Source organism: Exophiala xenobiotica (assembly GCF_000835505.1).
Source record: "Exophiala xenobiotica strain CBS 118157 unplaced genomic scaffold supercont1.3, whole genome shotgun sequence".
NCBI lineage: Eukaryota > Fungi > Ascomycota > Eurotiomycetes > Chaetothyriales > Herpotrichiellaceae > Exophiala > Exophiala xenobiotica.
The window spans coordinates 1325587-1345294 of record NW_013562492.1 but is presented as its reverse complement, the minus strand read 5'-3'; the positions used below and the strand labels follow the sequence as shown (position 1 = coordinate 1345294).

General features: G+C 52.6%; 7 protein-coding genes across 7 annotated transcripts; 2 read left to right on the top strand and 5 right to left on the bottom strand.

Moving 5' to 3' along the window:
- Window positions 1–109: 109 nt before the first annotated feature.
- Window positions 110–4492, bottom strand: PV05_04695 (uncharacterized protein; the record flags this gene model as incomplete). The annotated part of the gene is made up of 8 exons (XM_013461122.1): window positions 110–291; window positions 376–552; window positions 665–844; window positions 907–1125; window positions 1191–1610; window positions 1664–1735; window positions 1804–2166; window positions 2221–4492. The coding sequence occupies 8 exons, from the start codon at window positions 4490–4492 to the stop codon at window positions 110–112; spliced, it is 3885 nt and encodes a 1294-aa protein (XP_013316576.1).
- Window positions 4493–5168: 676 nt separating this feature from the next.
- PV05_04694 (uncharacterized protein) lies at window positions 5169–7595 on the bottom strand (the record flags this gene model as incomplete). Its single annotated transcript, XM_013461121.1, has 1 exon — window positions 5169–7595. One exon carries the CDS (start codon window positions 7593–7595, stop codon window positions 5169–5171), a length of 2427 nt encoding a protein of 808 aa, XP_013316575.1.
- A 921-nt stretch (window positions 7596–8516) lies between these two features.
- PV05_04693 (uncharacterized protein) lies at window positions 8517–10482 on the bottom strand (the record flags this gene model as incomplete). The annotated part of the gene is made up of 6 exons (XM_013461120.1): window positions 8517–8819; window positions 8879–9148; window positions 9208–9467; window positions 9522–9893; window positions 9948–10126; window positions 10175–10482. 6 exons carry the CDS (start codon window positions 10480–10482, stop codon window positions 8517–8519), a joined length of 1692 nt encoding a protein of 563 aa, XP_013316574.1.
- Window positions 10483–12222: 1740 nt separating this feature from the next.
- Window positions 12223–12816, bottom strand: PV05_04692 (uncharacterized protein; the record flags this gene model as incomplete). Its single annotated transcript, XM_013461119.1, has 1 exon — window positions 12223–12816. The coding sequence occupies one exon, from the start codon at window positions 12814–12816 to the stop codon at window positions 12223–12225; it is 594 nt and encodes a 197-aa protein (XP_013316573.1).
- Window positions 12817–13724: 908 nt separating this feature from the next.
- PV05_04691 (uncharacterized protein) lies at window positions 13725–15271 on the top strand (the record flags this gene model as incomplete). Its single annotated transcript, XM_013461118.1, has 2 exons — window positions 13725–14844; window positions 14934–15271. 2 exons carry the CDS (start codon window positions 13725–13727, stop codon window positions 15269–15271), a joined length of 1458 nt encoding a protein of 485 aa, XP_013316572.1.
- A 795-nt stretch (window positions 15272–16066) lies between these two features.
- PV05_04690 (uncharacterized protein) lies at window positions 16067–16938 on the top strand (the record flags this gene model as incomplete). Its single annotated transcript, XM_013461117.1, has 3 exons — window positions 16067–16226; window positions 16282–16598; window positions 16666–16938. 3 exons carry the CDS (start codon window positions 16067–16069, stop codon window positions 16936–16938), a joined length of 750 nt encoding a protein of 249 aa, XP_013316571.1.
- PV05_04689 (uncharacterized protein) lies at window positions 16624–19463 on the bottom strand. The gene is made up of 4 exons (XM_013461116.1): window positions 18713–19463; window positions 18224–18663; window positions 17439–18169; window positions 16624–17389 (listed from the first exon to the last, which is right to left on the bottom strand). Exons 1-4 carry the CDS (start codon window positions 18958–18960, stop codon window positions 16958–16960), a joined length of 1851 nt encoding a protein of 616 aa, XP_013316570.1. The 5' UTR covers window positions 18961–19463; the 3' UTR covers window positions 16624–16957.
- Window positions 19464–19708: the final 245 nt, after the last annotated feature.

The window sequence follows — 19708 nt, the reverse complement described above, 5'->3', positions numbered from 1 at the left end:
TTAGTACGCTTGACTGCACAGGTCATAATGCGATCCATCATCGTACAACGTCCCCTGCGTGAGTGCTTCGTACTCGATTAGGGCCGCAGGCAGTCATGTTATCCCTCTTTCACGCATTCTTCATGTACCAGAACCAACTGCGGGTCTTGCACTGTTTCAAAAGCTTCATATGAGGCAGTCCATCCGACAACGTCAACGTGCCCTCACTGACCTTGCCCACACACAGCAAGCAGACATCGAAATCATTGCAGTCTCCACACCATAGGCCCTGGAAATTGCAAGCCATAAATGCTATTTAAGAAAGCAAGAAGTTAATTATCCACTTCTGTAGGATGGACGGCGGATTGGACTAGATGAGATTACAGTAGTGCTCACCTTGGGTGCAGATGCAGCATTTGATCATGTTGGTGGCTCCGGACGGCGGTCGATTCACCATGACCTCGTATACCCTGTGCCGGTGACGGACGCGCTTCGAAGAAGTGCACTGGCCACAATAAGCCCAGGTGCATTGTTTGGTCAAGCAGATGGACGCGCGTTGATCGTAGCATAGGACTGTGATGTTGGTCCGTCAGTCACTCATCTAGTCGATACGATCCAAAAGCCAATGACGAAGCAAGGTTCGGATCAGATATGGCAAAGTACTATCAACCAGTACTGTACTCACCAGTGAGGCAAGACATGCAAAGAACCGTCGTGGGATCAATGCAACGGGCTCTATCTGCTTGAATCCGGTCAGGCTGGCATGCTTGTTGCGCATTTATTGCACACAGCTCCACCAGGAGCGGGCTGAGCAGTAATTGCAGATTAGGATGCGGATGGAGGTGTTCCAGCCCTTCAAGTATCTCTGCGTCGCAGGTTTCAGTGGTCGGAAAATAACTCAGCACGCATTATAGAGTCTTTGCTCACCTTGGCCAGGACACTGTGTACAGCTGAAGGCTATTCTCGCCCCCGGCGTCAGCACGTCCATTCCACCAGGGGAGATGATGAAGTCCGTCGTCATCCATTGGTGCGCTGAAAGGTGCTTCTGGTCCTCTTGGGCATAGCAATTGGTGCATATCGCCTGCGTGGAACCAAACTCAGCCGTGCAGGTCCGACAACTGTACGTTCGTGAGCCAGCCACGATGACTGGAAAGTAATATTTGTCAGCAAATACGTTTCTAGAACCCAAAGTATGGTATCATCCCACTCACCGCCATGGCAACGCTCGCAATGCCCTGCGAAAGGCCCAGTATCCTGACACGGGCAACGATCTGTGATCCATCTTGTTGTCGTGGTCCAATGCTGCGGATAGAGCGCCCAGAAGCTGCGATGATCTGGGTTCTGCTGTGCATGAGCTTTCAGAAAAGCATCTCGTCGTTCTACGTGGCCTGCGCAACGTCGGCAAAGCGATGTCTGGCACTTGTCACATTGCCACCTGGACTTTGGCGAGTCCTGCGCGCAATGCCAACATGAAGCGGCATCTGGGACACCAGGGACATTCGGCAGCCACTGCATCGTGCGAAATCGTAGGAGCTTGCGCATATGGCTTTCGTCGTGAGTTGGATGGCACTCTTTGCAGATAATCATCCTACATTCAGGACACATGAAGAGACCATCACAATACGGAATTCCTATAGACAGTCTCAGCAGAGGGAGTCAGCGCCATCAAGAGCAGGATACCTACCTGTATGACATTGTTCACAGAACTCGCATCTCAGAGCCGAGACTCGTTTGATCTCTTTGTATGTCTTCAATTCTTCATGGCGATCAACGTTAATCGATGGGTTCTGATCCATGGAGAGAGACATAGTCAAGCCAACCTACCTTCGCCAGCGATGTAGCCTAGCCGCTGACCGCTCTCACTCAGTGACTTGGCGCATCGTTCTATATCAGCTGCGGTGTCGAATCGACGAAGATAAGTACCTGTATGGGCACCGATTTTTCCAACGGCTTCGTGTTCGGCCAGTCCGACATCAGCAAGACCATGAAAGACATTGAACCTATAAAGATGTCCGGCGTTGACCATATCTCTGTTCCGTTTCCGAAACGCATTACTGGTGTCTTCCGTCTCTGTGACAATCTTTTTAAGCGCGTCAACGAGAGCCTTCAGGTCCCCAGTCACATCAGGCCCTGGAGCCGAGCCTGTTCCGATGCTGACGATGATCCGCTCCTCTCCAGGCCATAATCCTTCACCAAGAATGAGTCATTGAATTGAACTTGAGATCCTTCGTTAGAACTTACCTCGAGACTCCTCATCAACCTTTTCGATGGGGTTGTTGTGCTTCAATGCACCGTCAACGTACAGCCGATCCCCAATCTTGATCGGATCAAAGAATCTCGATGCTGCAGATGTGGCTCGTGCAGCCTCCCAGATCCTGCATTCCTTGAGGTCATCGAATTCCCTGCTCTTATACGACCTGATCACCACGGCGTCGCTATTGATACCCTCTACAGCGCAGACAAAAACCGCCGGGGAATCCGAATCGCGATCCGCAAGTAACTCGTCCTCAGAACGGCCAAGGAATCGGAGCATCTGCTTGATACTGTTCTCCAGAGGCTCGCTCTTGAATCGGCCTCTTGCGTGCAAGAAGTCAATGGATCTCCCGGCGAGGTTGACCGTTCGCTGGCTTGGGGTGAAGATCTCCTTGGACATCTCCTTGTACGCTTTGATGCAATCTTTGACAGACATACGGAGTCTACCAAGCATGAGGGCGATCAATCCGCCGGTACTCGTACCTGCAATCATGTCAAATTCCTGCCATGGTTCAAGCCTCGCGCCTCGTACATGCGCGAGCGAATCCATGAGGTGGTCAATGATGATCAGCTCCGATAGACCTCTCACCCCTCCTCCGTCGAGACACAATATCTTGCGAACTCTGGGCTTCTGCACATTCTCCCCAACTCGAAGAGCCTCCGAATGTAGCTCAGAGTGATGTTGAGGAGCATCCACCCTGGGAAACGGTTGCTGATTGGCGACAACAGACCCGAATGCGGCCGATCGAGGATCGTAATTTTGCAATATGCTGTGCGACACTGGGCTTTTTGGAGCTGCAACGGGTATGAGCTGGGCAGCGATGCTGTTCCATGGCGTTTGAGCTTGATGTGTCTGAGCATACATTGTTGTAGCCACTTCATTCGAGGGAGGTCGGGGGGTGACCATGGCATTAGGGTATGGAAGATTGCTATCAGACCGTAATGTCGCAGGAACAGGTGATGAAGGGGTGGGCATCCTCGGACTGGCACGGTGTATATCGTTAAGAACAGCGGCCATTTGGTGAACATCGAAGGGCCTGCTTTCGACTATTGGTCCTTGATACGGAAGACTAGGACTTTCTGACGGCTCTGTTAGGGGCCTTCCCGTAGACAAGCTTGAATTTGGGCGATCATCGTGATGTCTGTTGAGATGAGGCGAGGTCTCTTCCGGAACCGGAGTCGTTGCTGTGGGAGGAATCCGTGAGGAGGCGGTCGCGGTGGACCCCGGGTCCTTCGGTGAGATGATCGAAGAAGAAGTTCCCGTCGAGACGGCCGCCGAAAGGGCCTTCGAGCTTTTCCGACGTTCCTGGGCAGGTATATCTTGTATCTCGGAGCCGTAATTTGCAGCCGGTAACTCAACTCGGCCTGAAGTGGGTGCACTAACGGCGGCATGAGCAAACTGATGTTGCTGGACATGAGTGCTGGAGGCGGGCTCAGCAGGCAATTCATAGTAGGTGGTCATCGGTGGCCACAGGTCATTTACCATAAAACCTGATGGCGAGGGAGAACTGCTCGACTGCATCTGTGACCGGACTGTATGCTCAGCCTCATGTAGCAGCTCCGGACGTACTTGTTGAGTAGGAGACCTGTGCGGTAGTGGAGGTGGTACAGGCCGGGTGGCGGGCAACTCAGCCAGGTGTTGAAAGCGGTCATTATTCGAGTGACACGTAGCAACTGATGGTGGAGCGGAATGTGGCGGTGGAGGAGAGTATCCCGGTGTCGCAGAAGGCGCGGCAGGCGTAACCAGTAGAGATTCAGCATTCTGCCATGGTTGACTCTGTGCTCGCGGCGGAAGAGGCGGTTTTGGTGGGATGAACATGTGCTGACCACTGATCGGCTGCTGAAGTCCATATGGCTGATACTGTCCCGGAGGCGCATTTGGCGAAACGGCATTGTACGGATGGTTCAGATACGTGTTGTGAACCAACGGCGTCGTTGGACTTGGTGTGTGAGGCGGAGCCTGGGACGGTAATGGGGTAGACCAGGCGTTGTTTGATGAGGTCGGCTGCTGGCCATGATATTGCGAAGAATACGGCGTCTGCAAGCCTTGAGGCTGTTGATATTGGCCTTGGACTGGAAATGGTTGCAAATATGGTGATGATGGAGATTGTTGATATGGAATATTGGGCTGTACGAATTGAGTCGAAAGTCCAGTGGTCGGTTGAAACCCTTGCGGGTGCAGAAGAGGTCGATCGGGGTTCGAAGCAGCTGTGTAGACATCTCTAATGAAATTCATCGACTTCTTTGCAAGAGAAGGCATTTTGCGGCATGCTATCGTACAGAGTCCGGGCGAGAAGAGGTTTGTTGCAAAGATGTGTCCAAAACACCGTGCTGGTAGACATCCAAAGGGGGAGCCTCGAACGCTGAGCTCGTATTCGCTTCAAGCGACTGACATCCAGGGGGCCGGCGAGCTACCCCTTTCGATCACCAACTCTCAGCCTTACCAATGCACGACGGTCCAGAAGATGCCGTAGTCAACGATCGAGGTCCGGTCAATGCGCGACTGTTGTTGTAGATTAATTCGACAACTCCCAGGTCCTGAGATACGAATGTCCGGCGATCTGATTTGGCTCGTTGGGCTAAGCGAAGCTTGCCAGAAGCTCGGATCTCTGGACGATGCGCCGCCAATCTCGCGAGTGAAACAACTTTGTTGTTTAGTCTCGCTTCGCCAAGGATTCGGTCGCACAGAACCCCCTTTGTGGCGGTGATGTTCCTGGCATTCTGGCCTATCTCAGCTTCGAATGCAGGGCTGGACCCGCCTAAACACCCGATCATTGGGCGTCCTTTCATGCAGCTGTAACCCTACCGACGGCCCATCGAGAGTGGTGTCGAACAACGACGGTGCACAACATGCACAAGAATGACTCGTACGAGATATGGACGCTGAAGTGCTAGAAGAATGATACGAATATCCATCCTCTCTAACAAGGACGGTATCAACGAGCAAGTCCAGCCCCATTTCTAGACCACCGATACCTAGCAAGAACAAACGTCAATTGCTTTTCCGTGTCGCTGGGGTTGTTCCTTCTGCCCTTCGCCAGGGCAATGGCAGATCTCATTACGTTTCGAAATTGTCGCTGATAGTCCGTAGGAAGAGTCACAAAGCAGGCCTCGGTCGCCCGAATGACGGCTTCGCAAGCAGCCAGGATGGCGGTACCTGAATCTGCTTGCAACCGATACGCGACAAGCAGGAGCAGAAGGCTGCCGTGAAGCAACTGAATACCAAAGAAATATGGCATGAAGGTGACATCGGGATCATGTTCAATGATCTGAGTCACACACTGTGCTGCCATCATCGTATGCGACATCGAGCTTTTGAATGATTCAGACGACGTGAAGAAGTCGTCATCGTTAAACAGCGACACAGGATCCCACTTGCTGCCAACCAGGATTTTCAGCACAAAGCAAATGTGAGTTGCATAAGCAGAGAACGTGTTGATAATATGGTTGGCCTCAACATCATCGGTTAGAGCGGCAGGCGACGTTGTCCAGGGAGATCCCTTCTCCGAAGCAGCCTCACGGGCAGGAGTGATGGTAAGCCTTTCCAAGCTCTCCTGATATTGGTCCAATTCCTGGAGTATCCTGCGTTCTTGAGAAATCCACATTGTAGAACCTGCCGATGCGAGAACAGGGTTGCTTTTGGCTCGGTTGTAGTCCAATAAATGTCCAGTAATGGTCATAAGGGGTAGAAAGAACTCGAAGAGACCAGGGCCCGAGCACGTTCGTGGAGGTCCATGGAGTCTTCCTGTGCCCGCCGGAAGCAACATGCATCTCGGACCGTCAGCACGAGTGCCATGGCTGTGTGGCTGGATCCCAGATTGCCAAGTCACGTCGTCGAGGGGCAACAACAAATCCTTGCATTCGGCCTCAAGCAAGGTCAGAGAATGATTATAGCACAGGGCCAAATGTCTGTCCATCAGATACAGCATGTACCATGTCCGCCGTCTTTCTTCACGATGGACTTCGCCTATGAGGTCTTCGGAGGCATCCTGGCCCAAGGAGCATTTGCAATTCACATTTGGATGAGCGTCTCCGTGGTCCTGTGGCATGATGAAAGACTCGACTTCTTGATTAAGCTTGAGATCCCTCGCCAGATTGAAAGCAACCGACCACCATCTGATCGATGCAGCCTTCTTCTCCGAGCCGGAGATGACGGAGGAGACGTGGATGAGAGCAATGATGTAATCGGTGCCCCAGGCGACAGGGAGGCCATCAGTCAGCTGTTGAGGGTCGAATGCCCGCAGGAGGTCGTCGTTGGTCCAACCGATATCCGAGGGGAAAGCTGGAGGCAGACCAAGATCTTCCTGATTGAGGAGTGGCTCGTATCTGGAGGGATTGAGGAGTCGATAGGTGAGGAGACTGAGATATTTGCAGACACGGTCTCGTTCTTCAGGTCCGCTAAAGAGACCCAGGGCTTTGTCGCTCAGTGCAGCAACAAACAACATACTTCCCAGCAGGGCAGGGTGTGTTTTGCGTGGGTGTACCGGATCGAGGACGTCACACTTGCGCAGGATGAAGTTGTGGATGTGGTAGCACGTCGGGTGCATTCGGCTAGAAAATGCACTGGAGAAATACGTGTCCAGCAGGTCGCATGCAAGATTCGAGCTAAATTCTCGGTCCATGAAAGGTGAGAGGTATTGCAGGACGGCGTATCGGCAATGTGCAAGTGGTTGACTGCTCGGTGTAGGCGCTTCTCGAGAGTCGGCCAAGGAAGGTAGCTTGTAGGAATAAGGGTCCAAGATATACATCGTCGGTGATACATAGGTCGACTGAATGATTGGGAACTCTTTGTCGTCGTTGAAAAGTAAGGCTCGAGCATCGGCATCTGCATCGAGGCTGAGACGCAACATAGCCGTCGTGCTCTCCGGTGAGGGACCCGGCATCGCGTCAACTGTGCCCTCAGGGCTTTTGACAGCATCTAAGGAAATATTTTCCGGCGCAGTGAGGACCGGATCAACAACTGGTTCCTCGACATCCAGAGTGGCTCGCCGGGAAGGACCTGCTTGAGCATGCGTGTTTGAGAGCGTCCGCCGGGGTTCGGATGGCTGCGGCGTGACCGAGGGGCTTGTTGCAGATGCTGGCTGTTGATCATCAGGCTTTTGACCATAGTGACAATTGACGCCCGATTGTTCGCATCTAGAGCAGGGGAGGCTGCCAGTGCAGCGCGTCTTCAGTCGACGGCAATTCTTACACGCCCGAAACTTTTCGTTGCTCAGTATTCGATGGAATGGCCGTTGATCAATGTGACTGGTGTGAGTTTTGAGATGGCGATTTAGAGAATCATTCCGCGAAAAGAACCGCCCACATTTGGGACACGGTGCTGAGGCCGGGGTTCTTCGACGGGCTGCTTTTTTGGAAGCCATGTCTCCCTTGACTTAGCGAGGTCCAAACGAAGCGCAGGACATGGCGCAAGTTGAAGTGCTGGGTCAACGACCCATGGGCCTGGGTAGCACCGTCGAAATAATGAGGGACGACGCGTCAATGGCGGCAGCGGAGGTGGCTCGTTGGAATCTGATGGAGAGATGATGAAGTGGTGATGGAGGGGTAATAATGATGCGTGGCTCTGATGGTGTTGAGGCAGGCTCCAGGCTCGGCAGGCCTACGTTATTGAGCCTAGTCGCCCAAGTTAGTGAGCTTGGTGGTCTAGTGGGCCTAGTGAGCCTAAGTTAGTGAGCCTAAGTTAGCAAGCCTAGTGGCTTAAATTTGTAGCTGGAGTTGAAGAATTTTAAGCGGTGGATCCAAATTGACGCCCAGATTTTCCTTGATCACGAGCCCCGTTTGACAGAATCTGGATTCCTTCCTGATGATTTGTTAATTAGCGAGGTCCTGAGGCGATGAGAGATGAACAGAGATGAACAGATGAACAGCGATGAGGTCCACGCTTTTTCTCTGGCTCGCTTGCATACAGGCAGCGCAGCAAGCCGGATGGCCTGTACTGTGTAGAACAGGAGAACAGATCTGTGCATTCCAACACTAGACTCGCTTATGCAGCGTATTGTGGGGTATACAGTGTAGAACCTGGGGCACATCATGGGCATCCGATATTCAAGGATCTACTACTGTAATAGTTGTCGACTCGCTACTGGCTTCCGAGTTTACTGGATTATCCTCCGTCACATACTAATAGTCCTAGAGTATCTTCCCTCATTCATTTCCTCCTCTGTCCATACGCAACGTACTGGCATCAACAATACCAACGACGCTCAGCTTTGGACATCACCAAATTCGGGAAGCCCGAATCACGATTCGAAGTCCTCAGCTCGGCACGCCGCATCCAGCCAAGCTTAGGCTTTTAAGTGCTCCTGCTGGCCAGGGTTGGTCGCTTGTGCCTTGACCTGTTCAATAGCGGCCTTCTCTTCGTCATGACTCGCTGACTCAACATGAACATCATGGCCAACTGAACCAGTCCTCTTCTGAACATCCTCGACACTGTAGCGTTTCTCGCGAGCTTCGTCGACGAGTCTGTCCAGTCGCGAGTCCCCCATCTTCGTCTTCCAGGGAGGAATCTTGGACCAGTCGGCGAACATCTCCTCAATTTCTTCGAGGGTTTTGTTGCAAGTCTCAGGATATGTGAAAAAGAATTGGATCTGACGGAAATGGAGTTGTCAGTTCCAGGAGTCAGGGAGGATCGTGGTGGTCTACTTACTGCACCAAGAACACACATGCAGCCGAAGACGATGAACATGCCCCATTTGATATTCTGGAAGCCCGGGGGAATATAGAGTCCGAGAGCGAAATTGAAAAGCCAGTTGCCGAGGGCAGATATACCCATACCAGTGGCGCGGGTCTCCAAGCTCCAGACTTCGGCAGCGTAAACCCAGGCGACAGGAGCAAGAGTCAGTGCGTAGACGATAATCAGCAAATACGAGAAAGCAATGACGGTGTTGGCCTTTGCCCCTGAGACTTTGATGACGACCTGTGCAAACCAGGAGGTTAGTCGAGGCCTGTGAGACAATCCCGGTCTACTCAACTCACATTCGGGTTTCCTCCAACACCTCCAGGCACATTCACGCCCGCAGAAAGAATGCCTCCGACAACGAAATGGCATGCACCCATGGCCAAGGCTCCGTAGATCAATAGCTGCCTTCGGCCAATCCTGTCGATGCAGAAGAACATGATGGTGGTGAACACGATGAAGAGAGCGTACTGAACCCCTGAGGCAATCAGGTTGATGTTGCCCGTCAAGCCCGCCATCATGAAGATGTACACCACGTAGTAAGTCATCACATTGGCGCCTAGAAGAGGGATTAGCACCAAAGCTGAAAACAACATAGAATGAAGAAGCTTACCGGAATTTTGCTGCCACATTTGAACAGTGAAGCCGGCCAGAGTACGCTTCCACATGCCGTTAATGACAAACTTTCGCCATCCCGGCGCAGCTGTTCTCTCGGCGGCCAGGGTCTGCGTAATATCCTCCCATTCGGCGACGACAAGAGGGTCATTGATCTTACCGCCAGCTTGGATCTTGGCGAGCACCATAATGGCTTCATCGGTGCGGTCCACTTTTGCCAGCCAGCGAGGGGATCGGGGGAGGAAGGGCAGCCCGATCATGAGGAAGACACAAGGGACAAACTGTATGCCCCAGGCGGTGCGGAAGGACGCCGGGCCATCGATGAAGCTGCAACCATATCCAATGAAGTACATGATGAGAATACCCCATTCTGCCACTGGTTAGAACCTCGGAGCCTTGACCAAATTGGAGGTACCAGCCTTACCAATAGCAAGTTGTTGAATGATGATGATAGCACCCCTTTTCTCCTTGCGAGAGATTTCGGCCAGGTACACGGGGACTTGAGAGCTGGTAATGCCGACACAGACACCGTTGAGAACCCGTCCCGCAATAAGAGAGCCGATTCCAGAGGTGCTCGTCTGGACCGCAGTTCCCACAAGCCACCTATTCGAGCGTTAGAAGATTCGATGCAGCGCTGAAGACTCAGAGCACCAAGCGCCACCGATATGCTCGCAGGTAGCGGAAGGCAAGAGATGGCTCACCATAAGCAAGCAAAGAAGATTGAGTCCCGACGACCAATTTTGTCGCTGATGGGTCCAGCCATAATCGATCCTACGACCGATCCCGCTGCAAGCGCCCTGCGTGACTCCAGCGGGCTTGTTGAAGAAGTTGTTGTACTGTTCGGTACCAATGATAGCCGACATGCTCGAAATATCAAAACCGAACAACATTCCACCTACTGTAGCGACGAACGCTACAAAGTAGGTATTGTAAATCTTGGGGAACGTAATGCCACCCATTGCGCCCATTGAACAATTTGCTAGTACTGTGGTAGATGTCTATAGGAGGACAATGCCGAAGCGTAGGACAACATAACCAGGCAAATGATGGATTGGCCTGAGGACTTATATGTTCACAACATTCGATCCCTGGTCCCCTACCAGCATCCGCATAGACGGAGGCCATCCCTGCCAGCTATCTGGAGGTCGTGGAAGAGCAGCATCATCTGCCTGAATGGACTGGGATAGCAATGATAGGCACCAATCATGTCTCAAGAATGGACACCATACTTGTACCGAGTTGCGGCGATCTTCTGCCGAAGAATTTGGTATTGGATGTTCACGGATGTTGCATTCACCTGATGGACCGCCTTCCTTGCGTGGAGGTTACAACAAGAGCGGGCGATCCAAGCCGAAGCTTTCATGCCCACAACCAGCTTCCTGCGGATGTTGCCTGGTTGCGCTTAGCCTGGAGAATGATATCCAGGATTCCAGGTGGGATGGCAGGAGGGTTAGGTGTTGATGTGGAGAGAAACGGGGCGACCACCGGTGCACTGCCTGAAAAAGCTAAAGTCCGGGCGTCCATGGAATGATCTGGCGGTGTCTGCGGGAATCACGGAGACGTGATCGACAGTGCTTGTGTGTAATGATTGAAGCTTCTTCTGATCATTTGTGCAGCGCCAGTGATGGCTCCCAGTCTGCAGCAGGTTGAGCGATATCATTTTCCTCCCACTAGCTGCCGCAAAGCTTATCGTCATTGTGAAATAAGGGCGTGCTAAACGTCAGCCCTTGAGGCAGGGACAGGACACTGAGTATGACACAGTACACAAGGCACGACAAGGTTGGTTAACAGCTCAAATGCGTGGTCTGGTCAAGGATATTGTTATTGTTGTTCCGTTCTGATGCCACCAGGATCCACAGATCAGTCCACATGATCATGCCAAATGACACGGTCGGCAGTCTTCTCCCTTCTGTGAAGGCGATGAGAAGTTCTCCGGGGAAGACGCAGGCAAGAAAGAGGTTCAGGGCAATCGGCACGTCTGCATTACTAGTTCGATGAGACTGGACACCTGTACAGTACATGCTTCTCTAGCAAGGATGATGGACCTGCTTGACATTGGTAGCAGCCGTTGAAGGGTTCACTTGCTGTTGGATTGGTTGCATCCGTCTCATAGAAACGATGACTCAAGCGGGCCACATTGCAGATTTGCCTGCGAGTCCATGATGTCGTCTGAATGTACCTTGCGCGATGGCGTTGGCGGTGAGATATGTGGCGCTGGAGAACCAACGCCAGTGGTAGCAGTACTTGTAATTTCAAGCTGTAGAATGGTGGTAAGGAATCGCCCTCGGCTGCTTGGGCCCTGTAGTTTTGGGGCCGAACCGCAGTCACGTGGCAGTATATCACGTGGCTAATCCCATTGAGGAGGTACTGCCGTCATACGTTTCTGTAAAAGGGTTTGTTTCATTCCCTTCATGCCCTAGAAGTCTCTGTTCTCAGCTTTTTTGTACGTTTGAAGAAATGATTGATGAAGTTCTCAGATCATCATCTCAACCCTGATACTATTCCCAATAACCCACACCTTGGCAGCCTCCGGATGCCGAGATACTATCCGCCGTCTTCCAAGTCATGCATCGAACAATCGCTTACATCGATCAGTTCCAACCGGTAAGACAATCTGCCTGTGCCTCGTCCTAAGCGGCCCATATGAAAACAAAAGGACAGTAATGGTACTGCAAACGCAAGATGTCAATCCGATCTGATCACCCTACATCCGGTATCCCTCGCGGCCCAATCTCAACTCTACGCTTCAACTCAGCATCTTCCTCGCCGTTCCTAATCCTGTCGATCAAGTCCTCAGGATCGATGTCCGTACCGATCGGATTCTCCGCGAAATACTTGCCCTTCATGAATGCCGTCGCCTCTTCGTTGGTCTCGAAATTGTCCACCTGAGTCTCCAGCAAATTGCCATCTGGATCTTGATAATAGATCGAAGTCGTCGGACCATGATTGACCGACCAGGTGGGTGAGATTCCTTTGGCTTTGCGCTGTCGGTACGCCAACAGCAGATCGGTCAGCGTCGGAAAGGTGAAGGCTACATGGTGCAAGCCCGCACTGCTGGGCACTTTTGGTCTGGTGTCCGGCAACCCGATGAGGGCTATGCGGTGGTGTTCGTCGTCGTAGGTGATGAAGCAAAGCATCCCATCACGGTGGCTGATGGTGCCTCCCAGGAAGTCCAGGTAGAAATTGACCGATTTTTCGAGGTTTGCTGTGCGCAACACCACGTGCGCCAACTTGACTGGGCTCAGGACCTTGTCGCCAGGAGCGTCGAAGTCCACTGCAGGTAGAGACCCCATTTAGCGTAACGACCTCGAGAAGGCCGTGCCGCGGTAAAGAGTTCTGACGGGAGAAAGATGATACTGTGATGACACTGGAGTGAGCGAAGGGTTAGCAGGGCATATGAAAGAGTCCGCTCGGCGTTGAGATGCGCTCCTGGTTTGCAGGCTTATATCTATTATCTGAAGTGTCTCTTACGAGGACGTCCAGCTGATCCCCGCGTTCAAGAGTGCTTTGTAAGACGCTGACTTCTCACATTGCTTGGCCGCGGGAAGTCTTTCAGGCCTGGTGTTAGGAAACCCAGCCAACAAATCATGTGCCTTGGCCGAGACATTGAACTGAAGAAGAGAATTCCTACAGGATAACGCTCTTCGGACCAGTGATACCGGTCGTCACATCGTTCGTGTTGAACAGATCTGACACGAACCAGCTTACTCAGCTTCGGTAGCTGATTTGTATCAAGATGTCGTCTCAATGCCTTTCAGGTGGAATCAACTCCGCACCACCATATCCCCATGATGGGCCCCATGATGGCCCCCATATCCCCCACTGCTGTCCGAATATGGCCCGAGGTACGAAGTACAGTACATAGAGGGGGATCAGCTTCACTAGCTTCTTTCATGGATCAAGCACAAGCGTGTTCGAACAAACCGTCTCGGTCTTTGGTCGGGTTTCGAATGGTACTTGCTGGTTGGGAAGCATGTAAAAGGTACATGAGCTGGCACGGCCAGACACTTCGTCCCTTCTTAATTCCTCTGCTTAACACTAACTTGGCGATCGTGACTTGACCACAAGTACCAGCATTCGAATCATACAGACGAGCAGCTGCACCCTTGGAATGCTGACATAGTACCAGCCTGCTTCAAACAGAACCACCACAGATCAAGCTTGCTCTTTCGCCCTTGTACCCTCGCAGACTCATCAGACCATGTCCCACCGCCAGCGCAACCTCTCCGTCGGCCTCTGTGGCGGCGGGCTAGGCGGCCTCACCGCTGCCATCGCGCTCGCCCGAGCCGGAGCCCGCGTCACCGTCCTCGAAGCCGCCGAGGAGCTCGGCGAAATCGGCGCCGGCATCCAAATGACACCCAACGTCGCCCGTTTCCTCGTGAGATGGGGCGTCAGCGACATCATCGGCCCGGACCTGGTCCAATGTGACCGGATCAACATGCGCGACAAGGACGGTCAAGTTGTCGCCTTCTCCGACTTCAGACGCATAGTCAGGGACTACGGGTACCCCTGGTGGGTCGTCCACCGGCACCACTTGCACTCCGGTCTCGCAGAGAGTTGTAGACGGCATGGTGTGCAACTCGTCATTGATGCCCGAGTCGAGAAGATCGAATATGACGACCACCCGACCGACGCCGACACCAACGAGGTCAAAGTGACCACAGCCAAGGGCAAACAATACAACTTCGACCTCCTCATCGGCTCGGACGGACTCAAATCCGTCGTACGCAGGAAGTTGTTCCCCGACGTCAAGCCAGCAGCACTGACCAAGAACGCCGCCTACCGCGCCGTCATCCCTTACAGCCAAGTGTTCGCCAAAATTCCCGAAGCACGAGGCGTCCTGGGCAATGCCATCGACGTCTGGACTGCGCCGGGGAGCTACTTCATCTCATATCCCATGTCCGCGGGCCGGGATTTCAACCTGGTCCTCTCGCACCACACCCGCGACGGCCACGTTGTCGAGGATGTCGAAGAGGCCGATATGGATGAGCTCCGCTGTTCTTATGAGCACTACGACCCACTGGTCCAGAAGATTGTCGCTTTGATCCCACAGTCGAAGCGCTGGCCCTTGATGGTCACGGGACCGCTGGAGAGCTGGTCCAACAAGGCCAAGAACGTCGTTCTGATGGGCGACGCGGCGCACTCGATGGTCAATCATATGGCGCAAGGCGCGGCCACGAGTATGGAAGACGGCGCATTCCTGGGCAAAGTCGTTGCCGATGTCATACGAGGGATCCTCACGCTTCGCGAAGCTGTTGAGATCTATGAGCGGACGAGGATGCCGAGGGCGTGGACGAAGCAGCAGGCTTCTTTTAGTGCTGGTAAGCGTTGCATTGTAGCTAGTTCTACACATTCGGATCCTTAACTATCGGAGACAAGTAACTGTCAGCTGACTCAGATCACTCTCTAGGGCAACTGTACATGGCCGCTCCTCCGGACCTCGAGGTCCGGAATGAATCTTCCAGGGTTGAGAGAGAAGCAGCGTTCTCTAACGTCACAAATCCGCCACATCCACCACCAACGTACCGGTCATGGGATCTCTGGGGCTTTCCTGACAGCATCCCTGGTGTATATGCTTACGATGCAGAAGCGGACGCAGACAATGCAATCTGTGAGTATCTAGCCAAGGCAGGCGAAGTCGATCCGAAAACGAGGGTGAGTAAGCGTTTGAAGGAGAAATGGTGGAACTGGGGAGACACGAATGGCGAAGACGTCTGGACCAAGCAAGTAGCAAAGTCTAAGCTCTGAGGACAATGGCCCCGGACACCGTGGCTGTTGACAAATTTCCTCAGTACTCGATTTTTTTATCGTGTTCCACGCAAGTCCTGTCTGTCGTTCATCACTTCTGATTTGGCCATCGGGCTGCTGTTACACCAAGATCGGTCCTGAACACACTGCACTCATCAGGCGCCTTCCCAACTCTTTGATTTCATCGCAGGGGCCCACCGTCACCCATATAATGTTGTCGTCCGAGTCAGTCTTGCCAGCTTTGCCGAGGAAGCTGCTTCGTTTGCTTGCCTGATACCATTTTTCACGACTCTGGGCGGCTTGCTACAGCTCGCACCGCCGTGCTCCCAGAGTTGATCGGGAATCGCTCTTGATTTCATCACCAGCCGGCATATATGACATCGTTTGACAGCAGTAGCTGGAGGACGAGATCTGACAAATACACCAAAGCTCCGAGTTGCTTGTTCGCCTTCCAAAGTATGGGGGCCCAGGTAAACCAGATCTGGATTCTGCCTGTGACACAGTTGATGGCGGAGCTTAGATTGACCTTGGATCTGTAGTGTGTACAACCACATTGCTATTATTGCACAGCGCGGACGTAGTTTCCCGTGACGGTCATGCCTGATCCATAAAACACATCTACTCCTGACCGGTCGGCGAGGGGTATGAGCATCGGTAGTTAGCAAGGCATAAACAAGCCTACGCCAAGAATTGCTGTATAAAAAAGAAGAGGTCACATACCACCCGAACTCCATCCTAGTATCCGACCACTTCTCATCATTCCTCATTCCTCATCACTCATTGCCGCCTGCAAAAATGCATATGGTACTGTCCTTTCTTGTTTTCTATATCACCCAGACGATCGCGAAGGCAGTCCCATCGAACCTTGCCGCCTTCCTGAACAAAATCAAAGCCGATGGCGCATGTAACGATCCCTTCCCCGGTAGCTTCTACGACAAAGAAGGTGGATCTAAGTGTATGTATTTCGAAGTATTCAACGAAGGCCAGACCTTTGCCCTGACCGCCTCCAGCGTTCCGCTACTGCAAAGGCGACGGCTACATCTACCTGAAAGGACCGAGCGACAAACTGGCCAACATGGACATTGATTGCGACGGCGCGAAGAATCCGTTATGCCCGGTTCGTGCAGGCTCCGATACTCAACTATGGACTTCTTTTCGAGACTCTGTCCGATCGTACGGCATCTCCGACTTGGATGCTTCCATCCACAACTATGTCGTCCTCGGCAACGCAGACGACGACCATACGCCAGGATACACGACGTTCCGACCACAAGATTACGGCGTCCAGCCTTTGAGCCTGATGGCAGTCGTCTGTAACAGTCAACTCGTAAGTGCTTTCACAGAAAAACGGAACTCTGCCCACATACTATACGCGCGCACTGAAATATCCCAAGTTCTATGGCATATGGGGAGACGAGAATGGCAGCGATGGACCTCCTTTGGTGGGTGAAGCATCCATTTCTTTGGCGAGACTCTGCTTCGGCGACTCCATGACGAACGACAACGGACATGGGCCTGCGGATGTATTGTACATCGCATTCACAGGCCAGAATGCAGTACCGGGTGGTGATGGCGCGGCCTGGAAAGCGAAGAGCTCGAAGGAGTTTCAGAACCACGAGGCGTTCAATGATTTGGGTGACAGTCTGGTCAAGCAGATTCATGTCTGACTGCTTTGCCTGGGAAAGTTCAGGTCTTGGTAGCCTGGATCTCACCTCCCGCTTCATTTCCTTTCGCCCTCCCATCATCCGCCGTTTCTGCACTCGCTTCATGAACGTCAGCACTGCCGCTCGACACCAAACTCTGACCGTCCCTCAGCTGGAGATTAGGTAGCAAGAAGGCTATCACCAAGCAGATTGCCGATGTTCCCAAGGCGGCGTATGTGATGTTGCGAAGTACATCGGAGTAAGCTAGGTTGACAGCCTTGCGCTGTAGGGTGCCTTCAGCAGGTATCGTTGCACTTGTAATGGACTCGAAAACGGCGTTCACGACCGAGTCTGTGGCTCCAGCTCCTAGATGGTTTCGCAGGGCATCTTTGAAAGTGTCGCTGTAGATACCGCCAGCAATAGCATTGCCAATCGCAGCTCCGACGAATGCGCAGAGCAAGACGAGAGCCGTCACCTATGTTCGGTCAGCAATTTTTTGCGAAGAGGTAGAAGTATACACCAACCTGCGCCATTTCTGTGTGAGGAACAACAACCTGAGCTCCCACGATGATGCCGATTTCAATGATCCCAGACCCCCACCCCTGGATTGACTGGACAACGAACAGTTCAGCCCATGAATTGTTTGCACCTCTCAAGCGTATCATCATGCCGAAGCCAAGCAGTTTGACTGCTGTGCCAATCACCATGAGCCACTTGTAGCGTCTGGTTTTGTACATGATTGCGCCGGCTATGATGCCGATGAGACACTGCCAGACGCCATTCGTGTAGTTGAGAAACGTCGCATCCCGTGGTCCCATGTTATGGACGGTCGTGGCCCAGGTGTAGAGGTAGGTATGTGTCGCTTGGAAACCCAAATTATCCAGGAAGCCGAGTGAGCAGCAGATGACGATGGACGCATTTCTGAAGTATCGAGCAGGGAGGATTGGGTGTGCGGCGACGAAGATCTCGTACAGTATAAGCCCGCAAAGCGTGCAAGCGCCGAGTACTATCAGTGCGATGATATAGCCGGTATTCCATCTCCTGGGGGTCGTACCAGCCAGACTGAAAGGGATCAAGAACATCGAGAACCCAGCCGCAAGAAGGAATGTTCCTCCAAGGTCGATCTGAGAACAGAAGTCGCGCAACGTCATCTTCTGTGTCAAAACAACACTCATCCTCTTGGCTCGCCTTTGGTAATACAAGAGCGGTCCTATTAGAGCGATGGCCGCCACTGGCATGATGATTGCAAACATGCCTAAAAATTACTGATCAGTCTCGCAACATCAGCATTTGTAGAAGGATTACGAACCAATTCCCCACCTCCAACCTATGCCTCCAGGCTCGACGACGTCTTCAACGATGAAGCCACTGATCCAAGGAGTGATCAAAAATGGAAAGAAGCTGATGCCAATGGCAAAGGCTCTGGACCTCATACTTGTGATGTCGGCGATGATGATGTCGTTGAGGATGTTGACTCCGGTCTGGCCGAGATTCGCAAAGACAAAGCCCCCAGCATAGACACCAAAGCTCGACGAGCTGGCGCAAAGGATGTACCCCAATAAGTAGCACAGGATGCAGAAGACATATGTTTCCGGACGGCCTATCACATTGGAGATTTTGGCGATAGGTGGTTTGGCAACAGCGAAGACGATATTTCCGGCTACAGCAAGAGTACCCAGACCTGCGACATTGTTGAAGGCCGAGGCAGCATAGTTTCGATAGTTGTAGAGCAGAGCATTGTCGAATTGGCTAAGGGTGGTCAGTAGCTTTCCTTCGCTTGGATAGGAAAGGGACTTACTAGACAATCAGCATCATACTGATGCCCAGCCATACTATCAGCCTTCCATGTCTGCCCCAGACAAGTTGCATCGCCTCTGCTCGAGCTGTGCCGCTAGTCAAGGTGGAATCGGTCACGATCACACTCTGTTTTGCCGTTTCCAGGTCATCATGTTGATATCCTCCATCTGTCGCAGCATGGCGGCCATCATCAGACTCTTGCTGGCTTGAAGGGGCGTGGTGGTGGTCCACCACGGTTACAGCATCCATCTTTGCAAACACCAAGTCATACAGGTCAGGTCCAGGTATGGCCTGGGGGAGGGACGTGGCTAAGTATCCCCCAGTTGTGACAACAGGTGACAGGCGTGGGATATGTCCGAAGACATGACCATCCAGGATCACAGCCGTAATGCGGGCAAGACTTCTGTAGCATGCCAAGTGCAGATTCGTGGAGGACGTACAGTACACCGTCACAATCGATTCCAGCTAACTATGATGCTGCCATTGGTACTGAGAGACAAGGGGACATCGATAGAGTATGCGGCCTGCGTCTGATTGGCTGACATTCAGGACATATCGAGGGATGATAGCGTCTTAGAAGAACGGTGGCCTGAAGATAGCTTCGTCTGCCACTGGCCTGGACAACGAGTGGTTGTTGATAAGGCCGGCGACCAACTGCATCAAGCGTATTTAGACATTGTAACCCTATGCAAGCGACACTGCATCCTGCGATCGACCCCTCAGTCAATTGGTGAGTGAGAAGGAGATGGCCGACGATAGTTGACAAGAAGAGATAGCTATCAGATGAGATGCATGATGGTAACTTAGTCATGGTCACGAGTACCGTAGAACCAGCAGGCAGTTAAAGGGAGCCGCTAACGAGGTGCCATGGTCGCTATCGGTTAAACAGTTTAGGCTCACTAGGCTATACTAAGTTCGGCCACTAGGCCTATTCGGCACCTACTGGCCACTAACTTAGGCGGACCCCGGACCTGGTAACTTGGCCGATAAAACCACC